General features: G+C 36.3%; 3 protein-coding genes across 4 annotated transcripts; all 3 read right to left on the bottom strand.

Annotated features, from left to right (window-relative positions):
• Window positions 1–9,911: 9,911 nt before the first annotated feature.
• apoea (apolipoprotein Ea) lies at window positions 9,912–12,349 on the bottom strand. The gene is made up of 4 exons (XM_089122842.1): window positions 12,240–12,349; window positions 11,909–12,059; window positions 11,543–11,830; window positions 9,912–10,411 (listed from the first exon to the last, which is right to left on the bottom strand). The coding sequence occupies exons 1-4, from the start codon at window positions 12,280–12,282 to the stop codon at window positions 10,099–10,101; spliced, it is 795 nt and encodes a 264-aa protein (XP_088978968.1). The 5' UTR covers window positions 12,283–12,349; the 3' UTR covers window positions 9,912–10,098.
• Window positions 12,350–15,731: 3,382 nt separating this feature from the next.
• Window positions 15,732–17,797, bottom strand: apoa4a (apolipoprotein A4 a). The gene is made up of 4 exons (XM_089122740.1): window positions 17,645–17,797; window positions 17,116–17,170; window positions 16,514–16,664; window positions 15,732–16,430 (listed from the first exon to the last, which is right to left on the bottom strand). Exons 1-4 carry the CDS (start codon window positions 17,780–17,782, stop codon window positions 15,863–15,865), a joined length of 912 nt encoding a protein of 303 aa, XP_088978866.1. The 5' UTR covers window positions 17,783–17,797; the 3' UTR covers window positions 15,732–15,862.
• A 2,230-nt stretch (window positions 17,798–20,027) lies between these two features.
• Window positions 20,028–25,802, bottom strand: tomm40l (translocase of outer mitochondrial membrane 40 homolog, like). Of its 2 annotated transcripts, none has more exons than XM_039678845.2 (10): window positions 25,661–25,802; window positions 25,027–25,232; window positions 23,464–23,531; window positions 23,263–23,355; window positions 22,810–22,911; window positions 22,125–22,230; window positions 21,888–22,010; window positions 20,994–21,070; window positions 20,793–20,895; window positions 20,028–20,508 (listed from the first exon to the last, which is right to left on the bottom strand). In XM_039678845.2, exons 2-10 carry the CDS (start codon window positions 25,229–25,231, stop codon window positions 20,369–20,371), a joined length of 1,017 nt encoding a protein of 338 aa, XP_039534779.2. In that variant the 5' UTR covers window position 25,232; window positions 25,661–25,802; the 3' UTR covers window positions 20,028–20,368. The 2 variants fall into 2 exon arrangements, with proteins under 2 accessions (XP_039534779.2, XP_088979128.1); XM_089123002.1 differs by having other exon boundaries at window positions 25,566–25,665.
• Between the last annotated feature and the right edge of the window lie 326 nt (window positions 25,803–26,128).

The following is a 26,128-nucleotide window of genomic DNA, read 5'->3' as shown; positions in this document are numbered from 1 at the left end:
AGGGCCATGAGACTTAGACCTGAGTGCAAAAATGGAGGCTCTAGCCCCTTCCAGAGCCGAGATATCGAAACTCAAAAATTCGGCCCGAAAAAAAAAACGACAGTGGTACCCCTTACGTTTTTTTTTTTGGGGCGAAAAATTAAGTTTCTCCAATCTTCCCAAAACTCTGGATTCTGATAGAGGGTCATGTGACTTAGACCTGAGTGCAAAAATGGAGGCTCTAGCCCCTTCCAGAGCTGAGATATCTAAACTCAAAAATTCGGCCCGAAAAAAAACCGACTATGGTACCCCTTACGTTTTTTTTTTTTTGGGCGAAAAATTAAGTTTCTCCAATCTTCCCAAAACTCTGGATTCTGATAGAGGGCCATGAGACTTAGACCTGAGTGCAAAAATGGAGGCTCTACCCCCTTCCAGAGCTGAGATATCGAAACTCAAAAATTCGGCCCGATAAAAAAACGACAGTGGTACCCCTTACGTTTTTGTTTTTTTTGGGCGAAAAATTAAGTTTCTCCAATCTTCCCAAAACTCTGGATTCTGATAGAGGGCCATGAGACTTAGACCTGAGTGCAAAAATGGAGGCTCTAGCCCCTTCCAGAGCTATATCGAAACTCAAAAATTCGGCCCGAAAAAAAAACGACAGTGGTACCCCTTATGTTTTTTTTTTTTGGGCGAAAAATTCAGTTTCTCCAATCTTCCCAAAACTCTGGATTCTGATAGAGGGCCATGAGACTTAGACCTGAGTGCAAAAATGGAGGCTCTAGCCCCTTCCAGAGCTATATCGAAACTCAAAAATTCGGCCCGAAAAAAAAACGACAGTGGTACCCCTTACGTTTTTTTTTGGGGCGAAAAATTCAGTTTCTCCAATCTTCCTAAAACTCTGGATTCTGATAGAGGGCCATGAGACTTAGACCTGAGTGCAAAAATGGAGGCTCTAGCCCCTTCCAGAGCCGAGATATCGAAACTCAAAAATTCGGCCAGAAAAAAAAACGACAGTGTTACCCCTTACGTTTTTTTTTTCTGGGGCGAAAAATTAAGTATCCCCAATCTTCTCAAAACTCTGGATTCTGATAGAGGGCTGTGAGCCTTAGACCTGAGTGCAAAAATGGAGGCTCTAGACCCTTCCAGAGCTGAGATATCGAAACTCAAAATTTCGACTCGAAAAAAAAAACGACAGTGGTACCCCTTTCATGTTTTTTTTTTCGGGCGAAAAATGAAGTTTCTCCAATCTTCCCAAAACTCTGGATTCTGATAGAGGGCCATGAGACTTAGACCTGAGTGCAAAAATGGAGGCTCTAGCCCCTTCCAGAGCCGAGATATCGAAACTCAAAAATTCGGCCCGAAAAAAAAACGACAGTGGTACCCCTTACGTTTTTTTTTTGGGGCGAAAAATTAAGTTTCTCCAATCTTCCCAAAACTGTGGATTCTGATAGAGGGCCATGAGACTTAGACCTGATTGCAAAAATGGAGGCTCTAGCCCCTTCCAGAGCCGAGATATCGAAACTCAAAAATTCGGCCCCCAAAAAAAACGACAGTGGTACCCCTTACGTTTTTTTTTTTAGTGCGAAAAATTACGTTTCTGTAATCTTCCCAAAACTCTGGATTCTGGTAGAGGGCCATGAGACTTAGACCTGAGTGCAAAAATGGAGGCTCTAGCCCCTTCCAGAGCTGAGATATCGAAACTCAAAAATTCGGCCCGAAAAAAAAACGACAGTGGTACCCTTTATGTTTTTTTTTTGGGCGAAAAATTAAGTTTCTCCAATCTTCCCAAAACTCTGGATTCTGATAGAGGGCCATGAGACTTAGACCTGAGTGCAACAATGGAGGATCTAGACCCTTCCAGAGCCGAGATATCGAAACTCAAAAATTCGGCCCGAAAAAGAAAACGACAGTGGTACCCCTTACGTTTTTTTTTTTGGGCAAAAAATTAAGTTTCTCCAATCTTCCCAAAACTCTGGATTCTGATAGAGGGCCATGAGACTTAGACCTGAGTGCAAAAATGGAGGCTCTAGACCCTTCCAGAGCTGAGATGTCGAAACTCAAAATTTCAACCAGAAAAAAAAACGACAGTGTTACCCCTTACGATTTTTTTTGGGCGAAAAATGAAGTATCCCCAATCTTCTCAAAACTCTGGATTCTGATAGAGGGCCATGAGACTTAGACCTGAGTGCAACAATGGAGGCTCTAGACCCTTCCAGAGCTGAGATATCGAAAATCAAAATTTCGACCAGAAAAAAAACCGACAGTGTTACCACTTACGTTTTTTTTGTTGGGCGAAAAACTAAGTATCCCTAATCTTCTCAAAACTCTGGATTCTGATAGAGGGCCATGAGACATAGACCTGAGTGCAACAATGGAGGCTCTAGACCCTTCCAGAGCTGAGATGTCGAAACTCAAAATTTCGACCCGAAAAAAAAACGACAGTGTTACCCCTTACGTTTTTTTTTTGGGCGAAAAATTAAGTATCCCCAATCTTCTCAAAACTCTGGATTCTGATAGAGGGCCATGAGACTTAGACCTGAGTGCAACAAGGGAGGCTCTAGACCCTTCCAGAGCTGAGATATCGAAAATCAAAATTTCGACCCGAAAAAAAAAACCGACAGTGTTACCCCTTACGTTTTTTTTTTGGGCGAAAAATTAAGAATCCCTAATCTTCTCAAAACTCTAGATTCTGATAGAGGGCCATGAGACTTAGACCTGAGTGCAAAAATGGAGGCTCTAGACCCTTCTGGAGCTGAGATATCGAAAATCAAAATTTCGACCAGAAAAAAAACCGACAGTGTTACCCCTTACGTTTTTTTTTTTGGGCGAAAAATTAAGTATCACCAATCTTCTCAAAACTCTGGATTCTGATAGAGGGCAATGAGACTTAGACCTGAGTGCAACAATGGAGGCTCTAGACCCTTCCAGAGCTGAGATAACGAAAATCAAAATTTCGACCAGAAAAAAAAACGACAGTGTTACCCCTTACGTTTTTTTTTTTTGGGCGAAAAATTAAGTATCCCCAATCTTCTCAAAACTCTGGATTCTGATAGACGACCATGAGACATAGACCTGAGTGCAACAATGGAGGCTCTAGCCCCTTCCAGAGCTGAGATATCGAAAATCAAAATTTCGACCCGAAAAAAAAACGACAGTGGTACCCCTTATGTTTTTTTTTTTTGGGCGAAAAAGTAAGTTTGTCCAATCTTCCCAAAACTGTGGTTTCTGATAGAGTGCCATGAGACTTAGACCTGATTACAAAAATGGAGGCTCTAGCCCCTTCCAGAGCCGAGATATCGAAACTCAAAAATTCTGCCCCAAAAAAAACGACAGTGGTACCCCTTACGTTTTTTTTTTTTGGGCGAAAAATTAAGTTTCTCCAATCTTCTCAAAACTGTGGATTCTGATAGAGGGCCATGAGACTTAGACCTGATTGCAAAAATGGAGGCTCTAGCCCCTTCCAGAGCCGAGATATCGAAACTCAAAAATTCGGCCCCAAAAAAAACGACAGTGGTACCCCTTACGTTTTTTTTTTGGGGCGAAAAATTAAGTTTCTCTAATCTTCCCAAAACTCTGGATTCTGATAGAGGGCCATGAGACTTAGACCTGAGTGCAAAAATGGAGGCTCTAGACCCTTCCAGAGCTGAGATGTCGAAACTCAAAATTTCGACCAGAAAAAAAAACGACAGTGTTACCCCTTACGATTTTTTTTGGGCGAAAAATTAAGTATCCCCAATCTTCTCAAAACTCTGGATTCTGATAGAGGGCCATGAGACTTAGACCTGAGTGCAACAATGGAGGCTCTAGACCCTTCCAGAGCTGAGATATCGAAAATCAAAATTTCGACCAGAAAAAAAAACGACAGTGTTACCCCTTACGTTTTTTTTTTGTTGGGCGAAAAACTAAGTATCCCTAATCTTCTCAAAACTCTGGATTCTGATAGAGGGCCATGAGACATAGACCTGAGTGCAACAATGGAGGCTCTAGACCCTTCCAGAGCTGAGATATCGAAAATCAAAATTTCGACCAGAAAAAAAAACGACAGTGTTACTTACCCCTTACGTTTTTTTTGTTGGGCGAAAAACTAAGTATCCCTAATCTTCTCAAAACTCTGGATTCTGATAGAGGGCCATGAGACTTAGACCTGAGTGCAACAATGGAGGCTCTAGACCCTTCCAGAGCTGAGATATCGAAAATCAAAATTTCGACCAGAAAAAAAAACGACAGTGTTACCCCTTACGTTTTTTTTGTTGGGCGAAAAACTAAGTATCCCCAATCTTCTCAAAACTCTGGATTCTGATAGAGGGCCATGAGACTTAGACCTGAGTGCAACAATGGAGGCTCTAGACCCTTCCAGAGCTGAGATATCGAAAATCAAAATTTCGACCCGCAAAAAAAACGACAGTGTTACCCCTTACGTTTTTTTTGGGGGGGGGGGGGGGGGGCGAAAAATTAAGTATCCCCAATCTTCTCAAAACTCTGGATTCTGATAGAGGGCCATAGACCTGAGTGCAACAATGGAGGCTCTAGACCCTTCCAGAGCTGAGATATCGAAAATCAAAATTTCGACCCGTAAAAAAAACGACAGTGGTACCCCTTACGTTTTTTTTTGGGGGCGAAAAATTAAGTATCCTTAATCTTCTCAAAACTCTGGATTCTGATAGAGGCACTGGTGATTCTAGGGGGTCAGGGCCACCCCTGAAAGCTCATGGCCACCCCTGTGGCCACCCCAGATCTGATAGGTAGTTGGTCAAGTTCGTCAACACAAGAAACAAGAGAAATGCTGTCAATCAATGGTGACAGCTGATCAACCGATTTAGGTCCAGTTTTACCTTTTTTAATAACATAGTCCTACTGAGGCTCTGAGAGCTGATTTCTGCTCAGCAGACGTTTGGCCATGCAGGTCAGGTTACTAATGAGATGCGCGCGCTGGCTGCTGCTCCGTGAAACAGGTGGACAGTCTTGCAACAGCAACAAATACAACGATAAAAACGCGGGAATCTGTAGATTGAGAGGTATGGTAATTTAATGTTTAGTTATATTGTAGTTCCCTGTGAATGTGTAGGAAAACTGAAAAAGTCAAACTACACTGTACTAGCTAGATTAGCATCCTGAGAGAGTGCAGACGGTAAAGAGGACGCGTGCAGCTCTTAAAGGGGCCACACCTTATTTCCACTCATACATCGCCATGAAATATAAAACGCTATTTTCTGGAAGACAGATGGTGGTTTTTGCAGATGTGTGTGTTCAATTATAGCTAATGTTATATTTTTCGCCAACCAGTGTGTTAAATATAGTGTGACAGTAGATTTAAGTTAAAACGACAAAAAAAAAAAAACAAGCTGTGACTTATTTATTTGCTCTGTGGTTTAAGGGGAGTTTAAAAAGGACTTTTTGTTTGTGTCAATTAGCTCATCTTCACAGTCCACATATATTTTTAGAAGTTTAAATAGGCAGAGTAAATTGCATTAAAATGGCACAAATGTCATAAGTTAAATTATGAAGAAGCATCTTAACTATTTATAATTTTGAGTCTTAACTTTTTGATTTTAAAAACATATTAATGTATGCTGAATCAAAGCCAACGTTTCAATTTATACTTTCATCAAGGCCTTGGACATGAATACTGTCTGGGTTGAAAAACACTTTTTGCACATTTTCATAAATCACAAGGCATCCTAATGAAATTATTCAGTCATCAGGCCACTCTCTGTGTTACCTGTGTTTGCTTTACTTATTTAAGTCCCCTCTTGTGGTTAAATAAAAATACTCCTGGCAAAGAACAAACTAAGAAATTCAAATTCCAGTATCTCTAACAAATTATATCTAAGCTAAATAATAACATAAACTAAACATGTAAAGAACAACAAATATTTTGTTTTTTTCCTCACAAACTTAGTTTTTTCTTTTGCTTTTACAGATACACTTTTGAATAAGGTCCTATCTTTAAGCATGTTGGTTTGTCCTGTTGGATTTCTGTGTTTTCATGTAACCACAAGATGGTGCCTCAATTAGTAAAGCAAACTCAGGTAACAATACAGGTGACACAGATGATGAGCTGACGACTGATACATGTTATTGTATAGGATGAGTTAAGAGCAGTTTAATTTTGCTAATCTAATCTAACTTGTGAAGTGACAAGGACTTAAATCCACTACAAGAAAATAGCTCTTAGAAAATATTTACCCTATCCTGACCATAATTACTGATTAAAAATAGACATGTTAAAATAACCAGAGATACTTGAGGACTGTCTGTGATTGGTGGTTAGGACTGTTTTTAACAGGATAGACACTTTTATTTGACAGTTATGAGAAAGAAAATCATGGGAGAGAGAGAGGATGTGACATGCAGCAAAGGACCGGGATTTGATCCATGGTCGGCTGCGTATCGCATTTAACTTCGCTATGCCATGGCCACCCCACTCTAGCTTTGTGTCCCATCTTGGCCACCCCCCAAAAAATGTCCTGGATACGCCACTGCTCTCCACTGGAGCGTGTTAACGCAAACGTGTAAGTTTCACGTTTGAGGGGGTTAAACCGTGACATCTACACATTTTCCAAAGTGGACTATTTAGGCTGCTTCATTAAAAATGTGACATTTAGACGTTTTTTTCGCCGTGGATCGAGGCAAATGAATCCTTTTCACCTTGAAAATAATAAATGTTTTTTGCATTTTAAATAATAGACCATTTCTCAGTGATCGTCAATAAAACAAAATTCCATTTTTCTCGGTTTAATGAAAACCAACAGGTCGTGATGGTAAGTTTCAGTTTAAGTGTAAGTTTCACGTTTGAGGGGGGTTAAACCACGTGACATCTACACGTTTTCAAAAGTGGACCAACGTTCACGTCTTGTCGTGATACCGGAGGGGTATTCCAGAAAGCAGGTTATATGAGTACAGTACTTAAGTACAATTTTGAAGGATCTGTACTTTACTCGAGTATCATTTTTGGGGAGTACTCATGACTTTACTCAAGTATATTTGAGAGTGAAATATTGTACTCTTTACTCCAATACATTTCTATCCATAACCATGAGTAAAAAGTAACTACTTCTAAAAAAAAAAAAATGGAAATAAGAAAAATCTCGGAAACCCTCAAATTGTTGTTTCCCTCTCAAACGTGATTGGATTGTGCAGGATCCACTGATTGGGACAACCTATCAGCAATCACCTTCAGCTTTCCGGCAAAGTCAACTCCATGGTCAGATTTGTATAAGAGACCAAACCATGGACGGACGAAACCAATGGATGAAGATGCAGCAGGTCCATCCCGGGAATGTGCCAGCCCGTGGCCCCATCCCGCCAGACTATTTAAATTTTCTGAATTTTCTGAAATTTTCTTAAATGTTAAATAAAGCAACATGGTAAAAAGATGAATACGACTTGATTTTACTTTCAATTCCTTTTACATTCTCCAAGGTATTGACTTTAACATTTTTCATAACTCCATGTAGGACGTTTCTGTCCATAAATGTAAGCACGGTGGCAGTTGTAATGCAATATTTAGAAAATGTACTTTTGTACTCTTGATACTCTAGTACTTTTAAAAACAAGTACTTCAGTACTTTTACTCAAGTAGACATCTGACTGTAGTACTTTTACTTGTACTTGAGTCAAATTTAGCAAGGGGTATCTGTACTTTTACTCAAGTAAAGCTGTGTACTCTGTCCGCCTCTGCGGAAAAATAGACATTACTCATTAGGCTGCTTAATTAAAAACGTGACATTTAGACGTTTTCTTCGGCGCGGATCAAGGCAAATGAATCCTTTTCACCTTGAAAATAATAAATGTTTTTTGCATTCTAAATAATAGAACATTTCTCAGTGATCGTAGGCTACATAAAACAAAATTCTATTTTTCTCGGTTTAATGAAAACCAATAGTTCGTTATGGCAGAGGCGATTGCGTGTAGAATAGGTCAACACGGGTATCTCTCCACTGGAGCGTGTTAACGCAAACGTGTAAGTTTCACGTTTGAGGGGGTTAAACCGTGACATCTACACGTTTTCCAAAGTGGACCATTTAGGCTGCTTCATTAAAAACGTGACATTTAGACGTTTTGTTTCGGCGTGGATCGAGGCAAATGAATCCTTTTCACCTTGAAAATAATAAATGTTTTTTACATTTTTAACAATAGACCATTTTTCAGTGATCGTCAATAAAACAAAACCCCATTTTTCTCGGTTTGATGAAAACCAATATGGTATAAGTTTACAAGACATTTTCACATAAAAGTTTTCAAGTGTAACTTAGGCCTAACGTTACTGAATCCAAAGCTGTAAACATAAGACACATGCAACCTATTATAAAGTGTTATGAAAGCCACAATTATATTTGACTCTTCGTTCTCTTTTCTTTAGATCATTGTGATATGAAAATAGCATTTCTTCACTAAATCTCTCATCTTTGACAAAGTCCATCATTGATATAAATTATAAAATTAAATTTGTCTGAACATTGGCTTGTTAGAGAGCATAAGCTAATAGAGTAGAATAATGTTTGTTATTGTACAAGCACAATAAGATGAGTTTTCATTCAAAATGCCCTCATTAATTCAAGTTTGAAACTTTCAAATTAATTTTATAATACAGCTTAAAAATACAAATGATTGGCTATATAAAATAAGCATATCTAAAAAGTATCCGGCAGTATATCAATAATGCAAATAGCTCAGATGTGCATTAAAACCTAAACAGAACACACACAAAAACGTACAGGTACTTTCAACAATGCTTTTCTTGTGCTAATTATTTTATTCTTATTTGGCAGATGCTGTGATGACCAACTTCATGACCAGCAACAGAGTTTTCTATTTTATTATCTTAAGTTGTTCATGTTAAAATAATTTTATATTTTTAATTTTAATATGTGGTTTGGTAATTTTTGTTTTGAAGTTACGTAATGTTGTTCTTTTGCTAAATAAAGCCTTTTATGTATATATTTTGATGATGGCTTGTCATTTATGAGAACCTGTTATATTTGAGTGAAAAGAATCTTTTAGCCATTTTGTTGTCTATTCTATGTATGTAGTAATTTAATAGTTGTCTAAGTGATGACTAGTCTATTCTTGGGCTACATTTAGACGTCTATTAGATTTTCACTGACAGCCCAAATTTAGCCTTGTTTTAGCCTAGACCCATATGCACTGTCTATTAAACGTATAAATGTAGTCGTTCAATAGCCGTCTAATTGTTGACTATAGTCTATTCTTGGGCTATGGTTAGACGTCTATTCTTGGGCTATGGTTAGACGTCTATTAGATTTTCACTCACAGCCCAAATTTTGCCTTGATTTAGCCTAGACGTCTGGGCTATGTTTTGACGGCTATTAGACGTCTTTTAGACGCAAAATTGCTTGCTGGGTAACGTTACTTCAGGCAGATTAAAATAGCATCAATTTGTGAAGAACAAGGTTGCAAATGTTAGCAATTACCAGTAACGTTACGTACCCGATTTCAATGGACTGATGGAAGAATAAATGTTATCTAATCAAAGCAGACGAACCGTCACCATCCACTCAGATAACGAGAACTAATAACGTTTTATTTGCGCTATAAAAATACATGTGTAACGGTAACAGTAAATTACATAACGTGAAGATAACTTACCTTCGTCCCAGAATTGCTTCTTTTCCGTCTTCTTGAATGACGGCTTACTCCCAGAATGTACGTTTAGGACTAACCGCCTAAAAATTCAAAATTCAGACCGCGAAGATCCCATGATGCAACGCGGTGGCTGTAAAACCATTGTAAAACTCCAGTGAAATTACAATAATAATACAGGACTGTCCAGTGCATTGCCTTTTACAGGTAAAACGCAAATACAATACATTGTTGTAAAATTTCCTGTAAAAATTACATCAATTGCTAACAGTGCATGAACACATGTATAATGAACTAACAAAATGAATAACAAAGATGGCCTACTCGTATTTGTTGATCCATGCTGTTTTTATTGAGCTTTATATTACAGTCTACATCTGTAGCTACATACATGTAGTACTATTTGTACTCATTGCCTTTAGGCTACATTTCCAATACCTTCATTTCTGTAAGCAAAGTTCAATGAAAGAGTCAATCCAATCATTTTTTCTGGGACCTCATTCTTATGCACTTGTATTAATAGCCCAGTTGCTTCTGGAATTGAGAGAAATAGGGCTCAAACCATTTGTGTAGCTCATCTGCCTTTTCCTGAAGAGTGTTGCTCATATTTTCTGTGGTCTTCTCAACTCGCTCTCTGAGGGCCTGCACTTGTGATTCCAGCTTCTCTTTTATTCCTTCGCCCTGGCTTCTCAGCAGCTCTCCCAGAGATGTCAGCTTCTCGTCAGCACGCTTTTGCATTGCAGTGAAGTAAGGCTCAAGACGACCCTTCACATCCTCCATATTCTGAGCGGCACGAGACCGAACCTCCTCAAAGTATGTTTCCATTTTCCTTTAGATCAGGGGACAAATTGCTAAAAATTTAGATTTTCATAATATTGCAGTATAACTAATACAGTTTTATTAATATATTACACTTTTTTCCATTTTAAACTAAACTTATACAATATTTCATAACATAATTTCATATATTTCTAAACATATCATATTTTATATTATATTTCCCTTCCACAGAAGTAAAAATATCGAAATCAAAATGTTCCACTGTAAAAAAGAATGCGCATTATCTAATCAAAAAAAAATTGGGGCAACAGATTACAAGCAATATTATTAATTCAATTTAACAAACTAGAATTGAGTAATAATTATTCAAATTAATTCCTTAAATTCCTACATTTAAGTTGCCATTATGGTGATCGGTGTTTGTTTAGGTTTCTCCTTCAGTGATTCTGCTTGTTAACATCAGGTGTCTTCAATGTTGGCAATATAAAATAATAAAGAGTTCTTAATTAATCTGTTATTCAGATATTTTTTTACTCATTTTAAATGGTTAACTTTTAAGGAATAATTTGATTAATTACTACTCAATTCTAATGTTGATCAATTGAATTAATAATATTGATTGTAATCTGTTGCCACAGTTTTATTGATTAGATAAAGCATATTCATTTTTACAGTGTAAACAATGATTCCTATTACTAAGAAACTAAATAATCTAAATACGAACATTACGTTATATGTTTGTCTCCTAGTTTATACACTAGCATTCAAAAGTTTGGGATGTTTATGAAATAATTCTGTTTTGCTCAACCAGGCTGCATGTATTTGATCAAAATTACAGTATGAGTAATCTTAAAATTAAATTATTAAATTAAATTTTTTAGCAGGCATAATTCAAGTTCTAATATGCTGATTTAGTGCTCAAGAAATGTTTCTTCTTATTATTAATGTTGAAAAAAGTTGTGCTGCTTAATATTTTTGTGGAAACAGTGACACTTTTCTTTGTTCAGTAGAAAGTTGTAAACCTGCATTAATTTTGAAAGAAAACTTTTACAAAAATCTATTTTTTAATCATTTGAATGCATGCTTCCTAAATGAATAACAAAAAACTTACACAATGGTAATGTACTTTGTATAGAAGTGAAGCAAAAGGTCATGTAAATAAGCTTGAACCGTGACTCACTTGTTGATCTCTTGGATGTCCTTGTTAAAACGCTTCCTTAATTTCTTGGCATAGGTGTTGGCCCTGTTCTTGACGTCTTCAGCGTTCTGTTCCACCATAGTCCGGAGCTCCAGGCTGTATTCAGTGACACGATCCCTAGCTTCCTCCATGTGTGTGCGGAGTTTGCTGGTCAGCAGTTGCAGATCTTCATTGAATCTCTCGGCAGTCTCCCGCGCATAGGGGCCCAGTTTGGTTTGCATGTCATCTTTATACATTTGCAGCTCCATCATGGTGTCACCGATCAGTGTGCTGAAATGAATCTCACTATCAGCTTTCTTCAAACTGGACTTTCCACCAAATGTTTGCTCTGCGGTAGCATTTACTCACTCTAATTCTCTGCCGAGCTGAGTGGCCTTGATGTTGTCCCTCATCTCCTCAGCCCTAGAAGACAGCTCAGACACACGGTCCCAGAACTGATCCACTGCCTTCTCCCAGGGGCTTTTTGGCTCATCCTGAAACAGGAAGTTACCTTGGCAGCCTGCAAAGTCAGATTGGAGACCAAATATTCTTTACCGCTTGGAATATTTGTCCATGTAGTGCCATTGTTGTAGGTACAGCATATGTACAGTCAAGGTCTCAATGAAATCCATCGCATAATACATTCAAAGTATCCAAGTTCTAAGCATATGCATCAAATCAAACTATCAGCCTGGCTTACCTGAAATGACAGCGAGAGCGAGGATTACAGCCACAAACTTCATGATTGTTTTTGGACAGTACACCAGACAGATCCAATGTGTTCTGTAACAAAAGTTTTTGAAGCAGCTGGTATTTATATGACTTGGATCACAGTCATGTTGATAGCCATAATGTGACTATGAACAGATGAATTGGCACCCTGTGTCCAAAGTTCTTCTCTTGAGATACTTGTTTATCACAGTATTCAATTCCACGTTGCATGATTAAGGTTCCAAAGGGACAAGATGTACTATAATTCAAAATTGTTTTGTATAAAATCAATGTAGTTGATTGATTGCCAATTTGAACATTGTTATTGAGCACAACTGAATTATGGTAAATTCAAAACAATCAACGAAAGAGGTGGACCACTTCTTAAAAAGTGAGTTCATTCATTCATTACAAATTCGTTATTATGTAACAAGACATTTGCTACTAAAAAGACATCTTGCCTTGCATGATTCAAGGATCAAAGCTTATCATTTATCTCTCTTCTCTCTACCGTTTTATCACTTTGTACTTCACATTCAACCCATTTGGAATGAGTATTGTAATGCTTAAAATGTAGCTGTGAGTATTACTTAATGACCTGCAAAGGGGTCAATAGATTGGGCATGTGATTAAAGTGAAACTACAACTACTTAGACATATTAATGATTAAAATATTGTGTCTAAACTAGGATATGACTTTACTAACACAAACATATTTTTATTTAGTTAAGTGTATACATGCAACACAAGGATAGTGTTCATTATTTATATTGCTACAAATTATTTTCATGATTTGTCACATTTTTTCTTTTGTCAGGTCAACTTAGAACATATATGTGGTTCAGACAACATAATAGTTTGATTTTAAGTTGATTTCCATTGTATTAACTCAAAAATTTTGAATTTCAATGATCTCTCCATCTATCATTGGCTTCTTTTTACAGACGGTTTTATTTTCAATGTCCATTTTACAATGACCACAGTTCCTAGAAATATCATTGTATTTAAAATAACTAAAACATAAGACAACATGTCAGCAAACTGCTATCATCTCACACAAGAGAGAATGAGTGTATTATCTTGAGCATTTCTTAAATGAAGACTTTGTGCAAGAAGGCTGTGATAAAGTCATTTTGACTCACGCATCACGCATAGTAAATAGATTAAACAATAGGTTGTTTTGATAAAGTTATGTAATAGGTTTCAATTGGAGTATAAATATAAATTTGCAGGCAATGATACATTGTCATTTGCACAATTGACATTATAAGACTTATTGCCTGCCCTGTTTATCACATTAAGTTTATTATTATTATTAACCAGAGATGTATAAAGTAGAAACCCAGACTTGAGTAAAAGTACAGGTGCTCTTTCAAAAAAGTGACTTGAGTAGATGAAAAGTTGAAGTGCTCTTTAAGCACCACACTTAAGTAAAAGTACTAAAGTATTCAACATTTTTTGTACTTAAGTATTGCGAGTAGTTTATTTTAAAATGCACTACGTAAGTACTAAAAGTAAAAGTACAAGTATTGTGTCATGTAATTAATTAAGAAAGTAGTCAAAAGTTTGAACTAGCAATCAAATAAGGCGCTTTGGCGGGATACAAATTTGCTTTGGCGGCCGCCAAAAAAATGTCATTGCAGGACAACCCCTGCATTAGTTGTCAATGTGTGTGTCAATCAATACTATTACCTAAAACTGGCATGTGATTTAGGCAGCATGAAAGCCAACTTGCAACGAATGATTCGTAAAATTTCTATAATTGTAACGAATAACTTAGCAGAACATTAAAAAAATATCTTAGTAAAAGTATTAAATTCATCAAAAATATCTACTGAATAAAAAGTAGAAATATGAGAAAAAAACAATACTCTAGTAGAGTACAGATACAGCATTTTAGTACTTAAGTACAGTACTTAAGTAGTTCTACTTCGTTACTATGGACAATGAAACTGAAACACTGCCAAAATAGTGGTGCAGGCTTCACTATATATGTGTGGCCTAATGGCCAATCTTCACTTATTTCACGATCCACCAGTAAGAGCAAGATTGTGAAGGTTGAATTGGCAAAAACCACATCACAGCTGTACATAACATGACCTAAAGAATTTCTATGGTGTTTCTGACCTAACCCTTGGGGATTAGTCTTAAGATGGGTGCAGGGCAGAAACTGCCTGTAGACCAATGAGAGTTCATTCTCAAGCTTGAGGAATCTGCTGGTGGTGTTGGACATTTGTTTGTGCTAGTTTATCAAGATTCAATCAAAATTGAGCAAACCTTTCTCCACTGTTGCAGTCAGAGAGGGGGGGGGGGGCTGCCTTAAAACCGGGCCCCGGAATTTACTGGTCACTACACTATTTGCACAGTTGGCAATATGATGACGTGTTTTAAAATCTGTTTTGATTATTAAAGTTGTGTGGTGTCTTCCAGCCTTACGTAATCACACTAGGGGTAAAATAAAAGTTCTGAAGCCTCAAGCCTCACACATAAAAATATTGAACATGGACTATGACATTAGAAATTAGAGATGTTTAAAAACCTTTCATGGGGATTATGATAAATTAATGCCTGCTGGAAAGTTTGCAGTGTGTGTGTGCTACTAATGTGTGTGCTAACTTGGATGGGTTAAGTGTAGGACAATGGGTTTACTTCAAGACTATTGAAAAGACATTTGCATTGTCTCCAAATGTAGGCTATATATCTCTTCATGTATAGTAATTGTTTGCATTTATTTAGCTAAAAACAAATTGTTATGGTCAACTCCGCAACTTTACTTCTGTAAAATGTGGATGACTCAAGTTCCTACACTTTGTCCATTAAAAAAACCCCACTTATTAGTCTTACATTAAAGGTCTTGCTATGTCCCAATAACCATTGTAGCCTATGTATTTAATTTCAATTAGTTTTTTTTCTTCTCTTCTTTATTTCCTTCCTTCCTTGTTTTGGTAAGCTAATGAATGGCTGTACATGCTATCATGAGATAATATTGCAAAATATCTTTAAAGAGTAACTAAACACCGAACCAACTTTTTTAGTTAATGATCTGTAAGAATGGATCTTTATTAATACCAGTCTTTCGAGTAACTTTTTTGACATTTGTGTATAAAGTGTTTAATTTCTACAAAATAGGCTATGATGTAAAAACGTCTTAGTGCTGCCCTCTTCAGGTTTAACGGTGGCAACTGCAGTTGAATTTTCCTGTTGGATGTTCCGCAGGTTTCAGTTCACCACACAAGCTACGCCCTTGGCAGTATAAAAACTATCCTGTGTCGTCAAAACCAATGTAGGGAGTCAGTAATTGGAATTATGAGTATTGAAAACGATCAGGATAGAGTGTTTTAGCATCTTTTTCGTCCCCTCTATCTCCGCTGGGGTCTGCCCACTTTTTCAGCATTTTCAAATATTGCCAGTGGGTGAAGTCTGGCTCTGAGTCAGACCAGCGGTTTAGTTACCCTTTAAAAAAAATTGGATATCAATCATAGTGCTTACATTATTTTATTTAGCATTTTTTTCCCTGAAAAACATACATGAGCAACAAAGAAATATATTAGGTGAACCCGCAATGGTAACAGAAGCACACTTTTGCATTTCCAAAAGGTCTCCATAAAGTCTCTAAGGTTTGCTGATCTTGTCAAAAGACTCCCAGAGAGCTGTTAACTGGGCCTTCAGGTCCTGTGCGTATGGATCCAGTTTTCTCAGCTCCTCTGAATAGGGAGCCAGATTCTTCTGAAGCTCCTGACTTCCCTGGGTCAGCTGACTCTGAAAGCTTTGGGCTAATGGAGTCATGCTCTTCTGAAACTCCAAAAAGTGTTGGTCCAGTTTCTGCTTCAGCTCCTCGGTTTGGGGACCCATTTCCATGAAACTTCTCTCCAGTTTTGCCTTCATCTCCTCAGCCCCCTGAACCAGAGTAGATTTCAAGGCTTCAGAATTCAGGGTCTCTGTATAAGTGACCACATCCTTTTTCAGCCGCTCAACCTGCTCCTCAATATCAGCTCTGATCTCCTCAACGTAAGGCTTGAGCTGGGAGTGCACAGATGTCATTTCCTGTTCCAGCCGCTGTTTCAACTGATCCGCATCCTTGGAAAGTTCGGCCAGAAGCTGCTGTGTCAGATGAGTTACTTGACCTTGAATGGCCAGGGTGTATCCATTGATGGCATCAGCACTTTTAGAGATCCTGTCACTGTGGAGAAACGGAGATGGATGTTTGTGTTCTTCGACGTTTTATGATTTGTTTCACAGCCAGTTTATCAGTTTGTCACTTACTTGATTTCTTGACCCATTTCTGAGTTTCGAATCACCTTCAGTGTGTCCTCAGCTGTGAGAGTTGCCTGAGACACGTAATTCCAGAATGCGTTTTTCACTAGATCCATACTGCCCTCTGGTCGGTCCTGCCACATAATACTGGCATGGCAACCTGATGGATTCAACGTAATTTATATATGAATATAAGCTGATTAAATGATTGTCTGACCAGTTTTGAGAGGGGTAAAAACATTCTTAAAGGGTTAGTTCACCCAAAAATGAAAATTCTGTCAGTATTTACTCACCCTCATGTTGTTCCAACCCTCTATGTGTTTATTTGTTCTGCTGTACAGAAAGGAAGATATTTGGAAGAATGTTTTAATCAAACAGATCTCATTCCCCATTGACTACCATAGTAGGAATACATACTATGGTAGTCAATGGGGAATGAGATCTGTTTGATTAAAACATTTTTCCAAATATTTTTCCTTCCTTTGTGTTCAGCAGAACAAATAAACACATAGAGGGTTGGAACAACATGAGGGTGAGTAAATACTGGCAGAATTTTCATTTTTGGGTGAACTAACCCTTTAAGAAATTGGTAAAATTATATGAATGCTTACCAGAGAAAGCTGCAATAACAAACACTACAAGGATTTTCATGGTTATCTGCCAGCTCTACAAGAAGAAAAACATCCTTTTGTTAGACAAGGCCATTATCAATAATAACTTTTGTCTAGTTTTCACTTAAAGGGATACTCCACCTTTTTTGGAAATAGGCTAATTTTACCACTCCCCCAGAGTTGGGTTGGGTTTTACCATTTTCAAATCCATTCAGCCGATTTTCTGACATTTAGAAGAATATCAGTAACCAGACAGTTTCTGGTCTCATTAACTTCCATAGTATATTTTTTTCCTACTATGGAAGTCAATGAGACCAGAAACTACCTGGTTACTGTTATTCTTCTAAATATCAGAAAATCGGCTGAATGGATTTGAAAACGGTAAAACCCAACTGTTTAACTCTGGGGGAGTTGCAAATGAGCCTATTTCCAAAAAAAAAAAAAAAAAGAAAAAAAAAAAAGTGGAGTATCCCTTTAACTGAAAAAGACATAAGTATGCATTCATTTGAGTTTTTGTCCAGTTCCTTACCTTTCTCTTGTCCTCTTCTGTGTGTAAGTGTTGAGATGGTATCAGCACTGTATATAAATGGGTTGCAGAGCTCTGATAAAGGCAGTAAAGTCCAGAAGGTAGTGCCCTGCTGTCAGTTGTACATGCCATGTCACTCATTCCACATCATGAAATCAACTGAACTTAACGGAACTCAGATCTGTGACTAAGTCCTGTATAACAAATATGTCTAAAATGTAAATGTAAATATTTAAAGGACACATTTTCTTGAAATCTATAACATACTTTAAACACAAAACCAAAACGTCAAACTGTATTCAAGACGCATTACGATATAAAAACAACAAAAAACAATTCCGATAGTTTTGGTTTTGGGTTACCAGTACTGTTTTGAGAAATTGTAAAAAATAAATACAAAACAAAAATAAATTAATTCACGTTTTGATTTTGTGTATACAGATTTAGCATATATAGAATCCCCAAACATTCAACCATATATATGTAAAAAATATTTGGATAAAGAATTTTTATAATAGAAATCATGTTTATTAATACTTTATGATTCAGAATTCTTGGTAACATTCTCACGAGCCATATGTATTGGCTATAGAAGGTTTTCCGGCGCATAAAGATTTCTGCTATACATTTTTCAAAATGAAGCACACATTTAACAACTGAATGCAAAAATAATTGAAAGTGTTTTTTAACTGTAAAAAATGATTACTGTAAACTTAAAATTCAACATTAGAATAAAAAAGCGTGTTGTTTCAACTTAAAAAATTATGTGTTCGTGCTTGACTTAAAATTTTAAGCTTAGTTTATTTTGAGTTAAGTTAGATATTTAACTTATCAAGATCTGTTTTAAATCATTTTTGTAATAGTTTAAGATGTTTGGCTTATAAAATTGTTTGTAATGTATAAGGAAAAACTGTGAGAGAATAATTAATGGGAAAACAACATAAGGTTACAATAGGGATCTGCAGTTGTCTGTAAATTCTTATTCCTATTATTTTAAATTACATGTGAAATGTTGATGAGTATATCTCTGCCCTTTTTAAGCATTTAGTTTGCACATTCAAATTGGCATTTCAGCAAGCTATGCTAGCTATATTAGAGTAAAAGAACAAAGTAAACATTTTTCCACAATCTTGATTTCGTTTCAAACTTGACTGTTTATTGGTTTGAGACACACAGTCTAAAAAAAGAACAAATCAACGGTACATCAGTGAGGTAAAAGGTTACTTTAAGCAATACTGTAACTCGTCTTAGGCATTTATCCAGTTACACAAAACTGCCATCAACTCATCAAGAGAGCTTCAGTTATATTGATCTACTTGCATTGAAAGTGAAAATTATGTCTGCATTCCTATGAAAATACATGCTAAAATCAACAGGGACAGGGTACTCAAAAGTGGAAGTCATCATGGTTAAGTAAACTTTTGGATTCCCGTTTGCTCCAATAAAACCATCATAGCGTTTTCACGACTTTTAAAAAGCGGGAAATATATCGAGACTGATTACAGTAGTCAGAGGAAAGAAAGATGTGAAACCGTTGTATTAGAAACACCCTCGTAGCAGCGTTAATTCATTTTTTGTCAATTACCATGGTATAGGCGTTATAAATGTAGATCCAATTTTTTTTTAAATGAAAATATGAACTTTATACACTGAATATGGACAAAGAGTAAAAACTAAAAGTACTCTCTCCCAATTATTCATTTGCAGTCATGTGAAGTTATCTTTAAGGTACAGAGGTACATTTGTGTCTATACATGTTGGTCTGCACGTATTAATGTGTAAGGTTGATGTAATAATGACTGATGTGTCAGGTTTTAAAGAAAATCCTTCTGGACATTGCCCTCCTCATCACAACAGTTATCTGCATTTAAAAGTGCCTGATATCTGCTGAACATACAACACAGAATGGGACAAAGGTTTTTTTTTTCTATATTCTTTTGTCGCATGTATTCACTTAACTAAATCAAATTCTATTTATGTTAGTAAAGTCATATCCTTTACAGACAAAATATTAAGTAGTTGTAATAATCATTTTTTCACCAAAAGTTTTTAATCATACACAACCTATTTTACCACTTTGCAGAAGTCATTAAGTAATATACATATTTATAAAGGCACAGCATACAATGTGGGAAATGTCCGATTTGGGATTAGTTAACAGAATATTACGTGAAAACTTTATTGGCTTAGTTGGATGTTTCGCAACCATTGAACAGAGCTTTAGACAAATATATAAGAAAAAAAAATACGTCCATAAATATTATACCTACATCTCAGTTTGTTAGATATGTTTTGTTTGAATAATTTAGCCATGTTTGTCCAGCAATGCACACATTTTTTATTTATGTAGGTGCTTACATGAGTACAGCAACACTTTTTAAAAAGATTTTGACAATGAAATGAAAAATAAACAAGGAAATAATTTATAAAAAGACCTGAACTTACAAACAATAAAAAAGAATGACAAATGTATGTGTGTATTTGTATTCCTTCTTGGTTTTTACGTTACGTTTTTGGGGGATTATGGAATTGTCATTGCAAGAATAACACGATGAAAACCCTGGGGTTGGTCTGATACATGAAACTAACAACAAATATTTATTTGTTTTGCTTCTTAGTCACTGATTTTGTACAAGTGTGGATATGCAAGTGGGTCCAACCTTTATCGTTTCACCAGCAACAGCACTGGTGTGTAAACCGAAGAATTAACCAAGAAAGAAGGTGGGTTTAACCAACGGTGATGCCAAACCCACACTGGAACTGGTTTTTTCTGTGGTTAAGGAAAGCACAGAGGGCCAGAGACAGAGGCAGAGGCAGCAGCTTTTTTTCAAGCGTAGCTCCAACCACCCAGTTACTATCTAAAGAACCTACAGATAGTGAAAGATTCTGTAAATCAGGGTTTATCACATACTTTGTAACCATAAATTTTTTTTTAAATATAATTTCAGGATTTAGGGATGGATTTAAGTTTAAATATCAGGCAACAATCTTTGGAATGACTAGTTAATGATGACACTAATGCTGCTCAAAGAATGATATGGCTTTCTGATATGGCCTTGTGAAATATTACAAGAAAGGCAATTATTGAATTCATCATCAACTTTACAAAATGATGAAATCTTGATGAATGCATGCATGCATGTGTACCAACCTTTAAAGAGCAGGTTGGCTTTGGGGACGTCCAGCTGGTACCCAAATGACGCACTAGTCTCCTGCATACGGGTGCTCGCTTCAAACTCCACACCAACCTGCAACTGATACAAAAAACAACAAAACAAAGGTCATTATAAAGCAACAAAACAGCATAAATGAATGAATAAAGACATGAATCATTCTGCTGAAGAACATTTACCTGATCATTGGCTTTGTGATAATATGACCCGTGAACTCCAGCTCCTCCTAGTGTCAATGTGGCGATAAAGTTGCTGCCTGTTTTCAAAAAGCCATTATTAAATGAAATTTTTACTTTTTTTTTAATCTGGGTTAAACAAGATTTCTAGACATTGGCTGAAAATGATCAGATCTTTATTATAATTTCTATGTAGTTGTGTACTGTCACACTTCTAAAATTAAAAACTAAAATCTGATTACATTATACATTTTATTGTGTACTATCTTTTTGTTATTGGAAGAAAAAAAAATAGCTTGTTATTAAAGTGCCCCTATTATGCTATTTTAAAGATTCCTAGTTTTGTTTTGGAGGTCTCATACAATAGGTTTACATACTGTAAACCCAAGGTCAAAAGCACTTTCATTTTCTCATTGCAGCATCGCCTCTTTTCTCAGTGTCTGAAATGGTTTGACGAAGGATTCAGCCTTTCTAAAGCCCTCCTTTCCGAGAGATTACTTTGCTCTGATTGGTCAGTTGTCCCAGTCTGTTGTGATTGATCAATAGAACATGTCAGAAGGGAAATGGCCATTACCATTATCCAGGCCTCTGCTACAACGGCAGAGTTTGAGGGTCAAAGTACACATTCTTCGCGAGTAGCCAATGGAGACCACGTGCTGGCATTAAGCCTTTTTTTTTTTCGTGCAGGAAGTAAGATTGGAATTACTGTGACTTGTTTCAGGCAGTTCAGAATCAGTTCTTTATTAAGGGAGACAATAAAAGCGTTTATCATACATTTTGATCTTTTTCAAAATTTGCATGAAATGTAATATCTGAAAAAGCCTAATAGGGGCACATTAACATATAACAATTGATACTCACATGCCTAACTACTACTCTTTCTTTATATGCGTTTACCTGTATATCTGCCTGCCAGAGACATGACTGTGCCCTCGTCTCCTGGCCGGCGGTGGTACACCAACTCTCCTCCTAATGCCAGCGACGAAGTGACAGACTGGAGATAATGAGCTACAACAATTCCTGAGAGAGATGCAAGGGATGAGAGGTGAGAAAAACGGAAAGGAAAAGATTAACTATAGAAAAGACATGACTAAAAACAAATACAGCAACTAAAATAAACTAGAAGACTATTACCAGACCCCACCAACACATCTGGGTTGCCAAAGGTCACAGCGGCAGTGAAATCTTCCCCTTTTAATTCAGCATCTCCTTGCCAGTTAACAAACTTCTGCTGCTGCGTCTAATTGACACAAGTGTTTCAGTGCATCCAGCAATGCTTTCATATTTGATCATAATTAATCAAAAATAAACACATATTGAGCTGGTTTCACAGACAGGAATTAGATTAAGCCAGGATTAGAATTAAATTCAATTAGGACATTTAAACGAGTATGAATGAGTATTTAAAATGGGTCATTTGTGTCGAAGAAATGTGAAATTATTTTTGAATTTGGAGCTTTCTAGACTGAGAAAAGCCAGAAATGTATTTTTGGCTTATGTGGATGAAAAACAACAACTCCCAGAATGCAAAATGATGATTTTTAAATGATGCAAAATGATGACGGTAATTCGAAAATAAAAGCTTAATGCTAAATCCTGAAGTATCCCTTTAAGTAGCTTTTATAAATGTTCCTAAGAAGAAAAAAAAACATTACTGGTGTGCATCTTGAGAAAAAACATTGGCACTGCCAATATTTACAAAATGGCACTGACATGCCAGAGCAAGTTACTTTAGGTTAAAACAGCTCAAACATGCAGTTTAGTCTGGAAGCCTTGTCTGTGAAACCAGGGGAAAGGTTCTTTTTTCACAAATACACACCTGGAAAGCAAATTTAGAGCGCACTCTGTCTGTGATCTGATGAATAACCTGTGCATTTAGGCTCCCTGTGTTGTCCATGTCACCAACAATGACAGGAAAGGCCTGACAAAAAAATGTAAGTAAACTATACACATTAGAGTAAATAGCACAAATTCATTTTTCAAATCAAAAAGTACATTTGAAGAGTTCAGATGCAAAAGCCTCTAAGTGCCATTTGAAATTTTCTTCTAGAATGATCATTTTTATCAAGCTTGTATATTTAAGTTCAGTGATTTCACTTAAATGGCAATGATAATTACCTATTAATTGTTATTTAAGTGGAATTACTGAACTTAAATATACAAGTTTGATAAAAAATCATCATTAAAGAAGAAAATTTCAAATGGCATTTAAAGGCTTTTGCATCTGAACTCTTCATTTGTATATTTATGTATACTGCATTGTAGTATGTACCTCTGCTGGTCCTATTTGTTTGGTCCCCACATAGGTAGCTCCAAACCTGTAACTGGAATCTGCTTGAGTGCTTAACAACACTGTGTGGTTCACCTAGGAATTAAAACAGGAGTTGATGGCTACAACCAGGGACTGACAGACTTTCTTCAACAACATGACTCCAGAAAAGTTCAGCTCCATCAGTGAACACACTGGACTAACCTGGAAGTGGTTGCTCAAGCCCTTGTTGACTGTTAATCTAACACCCTCCATCTGCATGGGGAAAACCTCTGAGGGACAAACAGACATTAGTGTAAAAAAACGGGAATTTGTAATCCCCAAAATTTCAAGCAAAATGTACAATTGAAATGAGAAGACCTTTTCAAATTCGAATGGAAAACCTGAATTTGAATTGATTTTGAACTGGGGAAGCAGGATATAAAATACAGTTCAAATGGTTTATATTTACTGCTTGTAATATTTTTTAACATTAAAAAAAAATCTTATGCTTACCAAGGCTGCATTTAATTGATCAATTGTGAAATATTATTTAAAAAACATATATAAATAATCTTTAAAAAACTTTTAAACGATTAATCGCATCCAAAATAAAAGTTTGTGTTTTCAATATATGTGGGTGCACTGTGTATAATTATTTTATATATATATAAATACACACACATGCTTGTATATACTTAAAAAAATATTTTCATGTATATACTGCATATAGATTTATGTAAAATTTATATTATACATAAATATAAATATTTTATATATAAATAATATTTTTTCTTAAATATACATGCATGTGTGTGTATTTATATATATAAAAAATAATTATACACAGTGCACCCACATATATTATGAAAACACAAACTTTTATTTTGGATGCGATTAATCACGATTAATCATTTGACAGCCCTAATTTTAATATATTTTGAAAACTTTTGAAAAAAATTTCAGCATCATTACTGCAGGCTTCAGTCACATGATCCTTCAGAAATGGTCTACATTTATTTGATCAAAAATACTGGGAAAAAAACAGTAATATTGTGACATAATTTGTTACAATTTGAAATAATGGTTTTCTATTTTAATACACTTTAAAATATAATCTATTTCTGTGATGCAAACCTGGATTTTCATCAGCCATTATTACTCCAGTCCGGTCTTCACATGATCCTTCAGAAATCATTCTAATATGCTGATTTGATACATATTGTTAGAAAAGATTTCTTTTTCAAATAAATGCAGTTCTTTTAAAACATATTATTCATCAAAGAATCTTTTAAAAAAAAAGTATCACAGGTTATAAAAAATATATTAGGCAGCACAAGTGTTTCCAACATTGATAATAAATCAGCATATTAGAATATTTCTGAAAGATCATATGACACTGAAGACTGGAGTAATTGCTGATGAAAAACCAGTTTTGCATCACAGACATAAATTACATTTTAAAATATAATTTATATTAAAAAACATAATTTTAAACTGTAAACGTTTCTGTATTTTTAATCAAATGCATACAGGCTTGATGAGCAAGAGACTTTTAAAAAAAACCCATTAAAAATAGTATTTTGACCTGTACTACATGTACACACACATAATAAATCTAAAATAAATATAAAATAAATATTTTTTGTACAGTTGTTTGAAAACAATGTAATATTCATGAACCAAGGTACAATTGAAATGGCTTAGTTAAAAGTGTTGATTCACTGATTAGTTTATCAGGGACTATACATTATTTATTTATTTTATGAAGTAATTAATTAAGTTTACCTTTGCATTTGCGATGGCACTCTTCAAAGCCACCGGGGTTCGGAAGGGGAGGCTCGGTCTCCTGGGGCCCAGCTGAAGAACTGCCCGGGACAGAGCCGGGTGAGACGGACGGCATCGTGAATCCTGGGGGCATTGACACCAAACCCGCTCCACCTGGCCCTGGTGCAGGAGGGCTGGGGGCACTGGCAGCCAAAACACTGCCCATTCTGAGACAGGACACGAGAAAACAGAGATGGTGAGCACATTCTTTGCTCAGATGGTGAGCAGTAATCAGTAATTTGGGTCAAAACTCAGTGGTATTTATGTGTGGAGGATAAACAGCATGTACGTTAGGGTCTTTTGTATAAATGACTACAATTGTTAGCTGCTGCTGTTTTGTGAAGCATCCAGCTCAAAATGAAACACACGTAACGTTAATTTACTTCAACCAGTACCATTACGGAAACTTAATTCATTGATAAATTAGCTCGAAAGCTAAGTTAAATGCCACATGCTTTTTGTTATTCCTCAGACAATACATCCACTGGCGATATAAATACCGTTTAGATGTGGCACATAAAAGTCTTTCTAGCTGAGTTATACATAACGAGTACTGTAGAATTAATAATAAAAAAGAAGCTCAATGACAACTCACGGTGAGCTTCGTAGAGGACGGTTCTCCTGGTTACAGAACCACGTGTTTCAAGGGATGTTCGATTTGAATTATTCTTTTAGAGTCGGATCTTTTCAATGAATCAGAAGCGGGACGCGTTAGAGCGGTTTTCGAGTCATTATTGTAAGCGACTCTATGTGTTAATGACTTGAATCTAGGCGGCAACAAAGTTCAAATTAAAACATATTCCTCATTAATGAAATGTAATAGAAAAAAAGGTTTTCAAAAGCGAAATGACGCAATTGCATCAAGACCATCTGGCGAAGACGTAAAAGAGTTGTTCGTTCAGATAAACTGTTCGAAAGAACCGATTCGCAACTGTAGTCCTCCTGCTTTCAGCTCGACAAAACCCAAGCTGAATGGCTATTGGTCTGTTTATCTGTCAATCACTACGTAAACATGATGTAGGTTTGAGAGGGGCATTTGCGTGAAGGTCATGAAATGTGCGTT

Source organism: Pimephales promelas, chromosome 18, assembly GCF_988280905.1.
Source record: "Pimephales promelas chromosome 18, fPimPro1.hap1.1, whole genome shotgun sequence".
Classification (NCBI taxonomy): domain Eukaryota; kingdom Metazoa; phylum Chordata; class Actinopteri; order Cypriniformes; family Leuciscidae; genus Pimephales; species Pimephales promelas.
This window is presented reverse-complemented; position numbering and strand designations above follow the sequence as displayed.

What these genes read in the sequence shown, in the direction of transcription:
- apoa4a (XM_089122740.1), bottom strand. Translation starts at nt 17,782, where the DNA reads ATGAGTGACATGGCATGTACAACTGACAGCAGGGCACTACCTTCTGGA. An exon ending in CAGAAGAGGACAAGAGAAAG is followed by an intron (nt 17,171 to 17,644) that starts GTAAGGAACTGG and finishes TTCTTCTTGTAG; the next exon opens with AGCTGGCAGATAACCATGAA. An exon ending in TGTTATTGCAGCTTTCTCTG is followed by an intron (nt 16,665 to 17,115) that starts GTAAGCATTCAT and finishes TGAATCCATCAG; the next exon opens with GTTGCCATGCCAGTATTATG.
- apoea (XM_089122842.1), bottom strand. Translation starts at nt 12,282, where the DNA reads ATGAAGTTTGTGGCTGTAATCCTCGCTCTCGCTGTCATTTCAG. An exon ending in CGCTCTCGCTGTCATTTCAG is followed by an intron (nt 12,060 to 12,239) that starts GTAAGCCAGGCT and finishes CTGACTTTGCAG; the next exon opens with GCTGCCAAGGTAACTTCCTG. An exon ending in CAGCTCGGCAGAGAATTAGA is followed by an intron (nt 11,831 to 11,908) that starts GTGAGTAAATGC and finishes GATTCATTTCAG; the next exon opens with CACACTGATCGGTGACACCA.
- tomm40l (XM_039678845.2), bottom strand. Translation starts at nt 25,231, where the DNA reads ATGGGCAGTGTTTTGGCTGCCAGTGCCCCCAGCCCTCCTGCACCAGGG. An exon ending in AGATGTGTTGGTGGGGTCTG is followed by an intron (nt 22,011 to 22,124) that starts GTAATAGTCTTC and finishes CATCTCTCTCAG; the next exon opens with GAATTGTTGTAGCTCATTAT. An exon ending in TCTGGCAGGCAGATATACAG is followed by an intron (nt 21,071 to 21,887) that starts GTAAACGCATAT and finishes TTTTGAAAACAG; the next exon opens with GCAGCAACTTTATCGCCACA.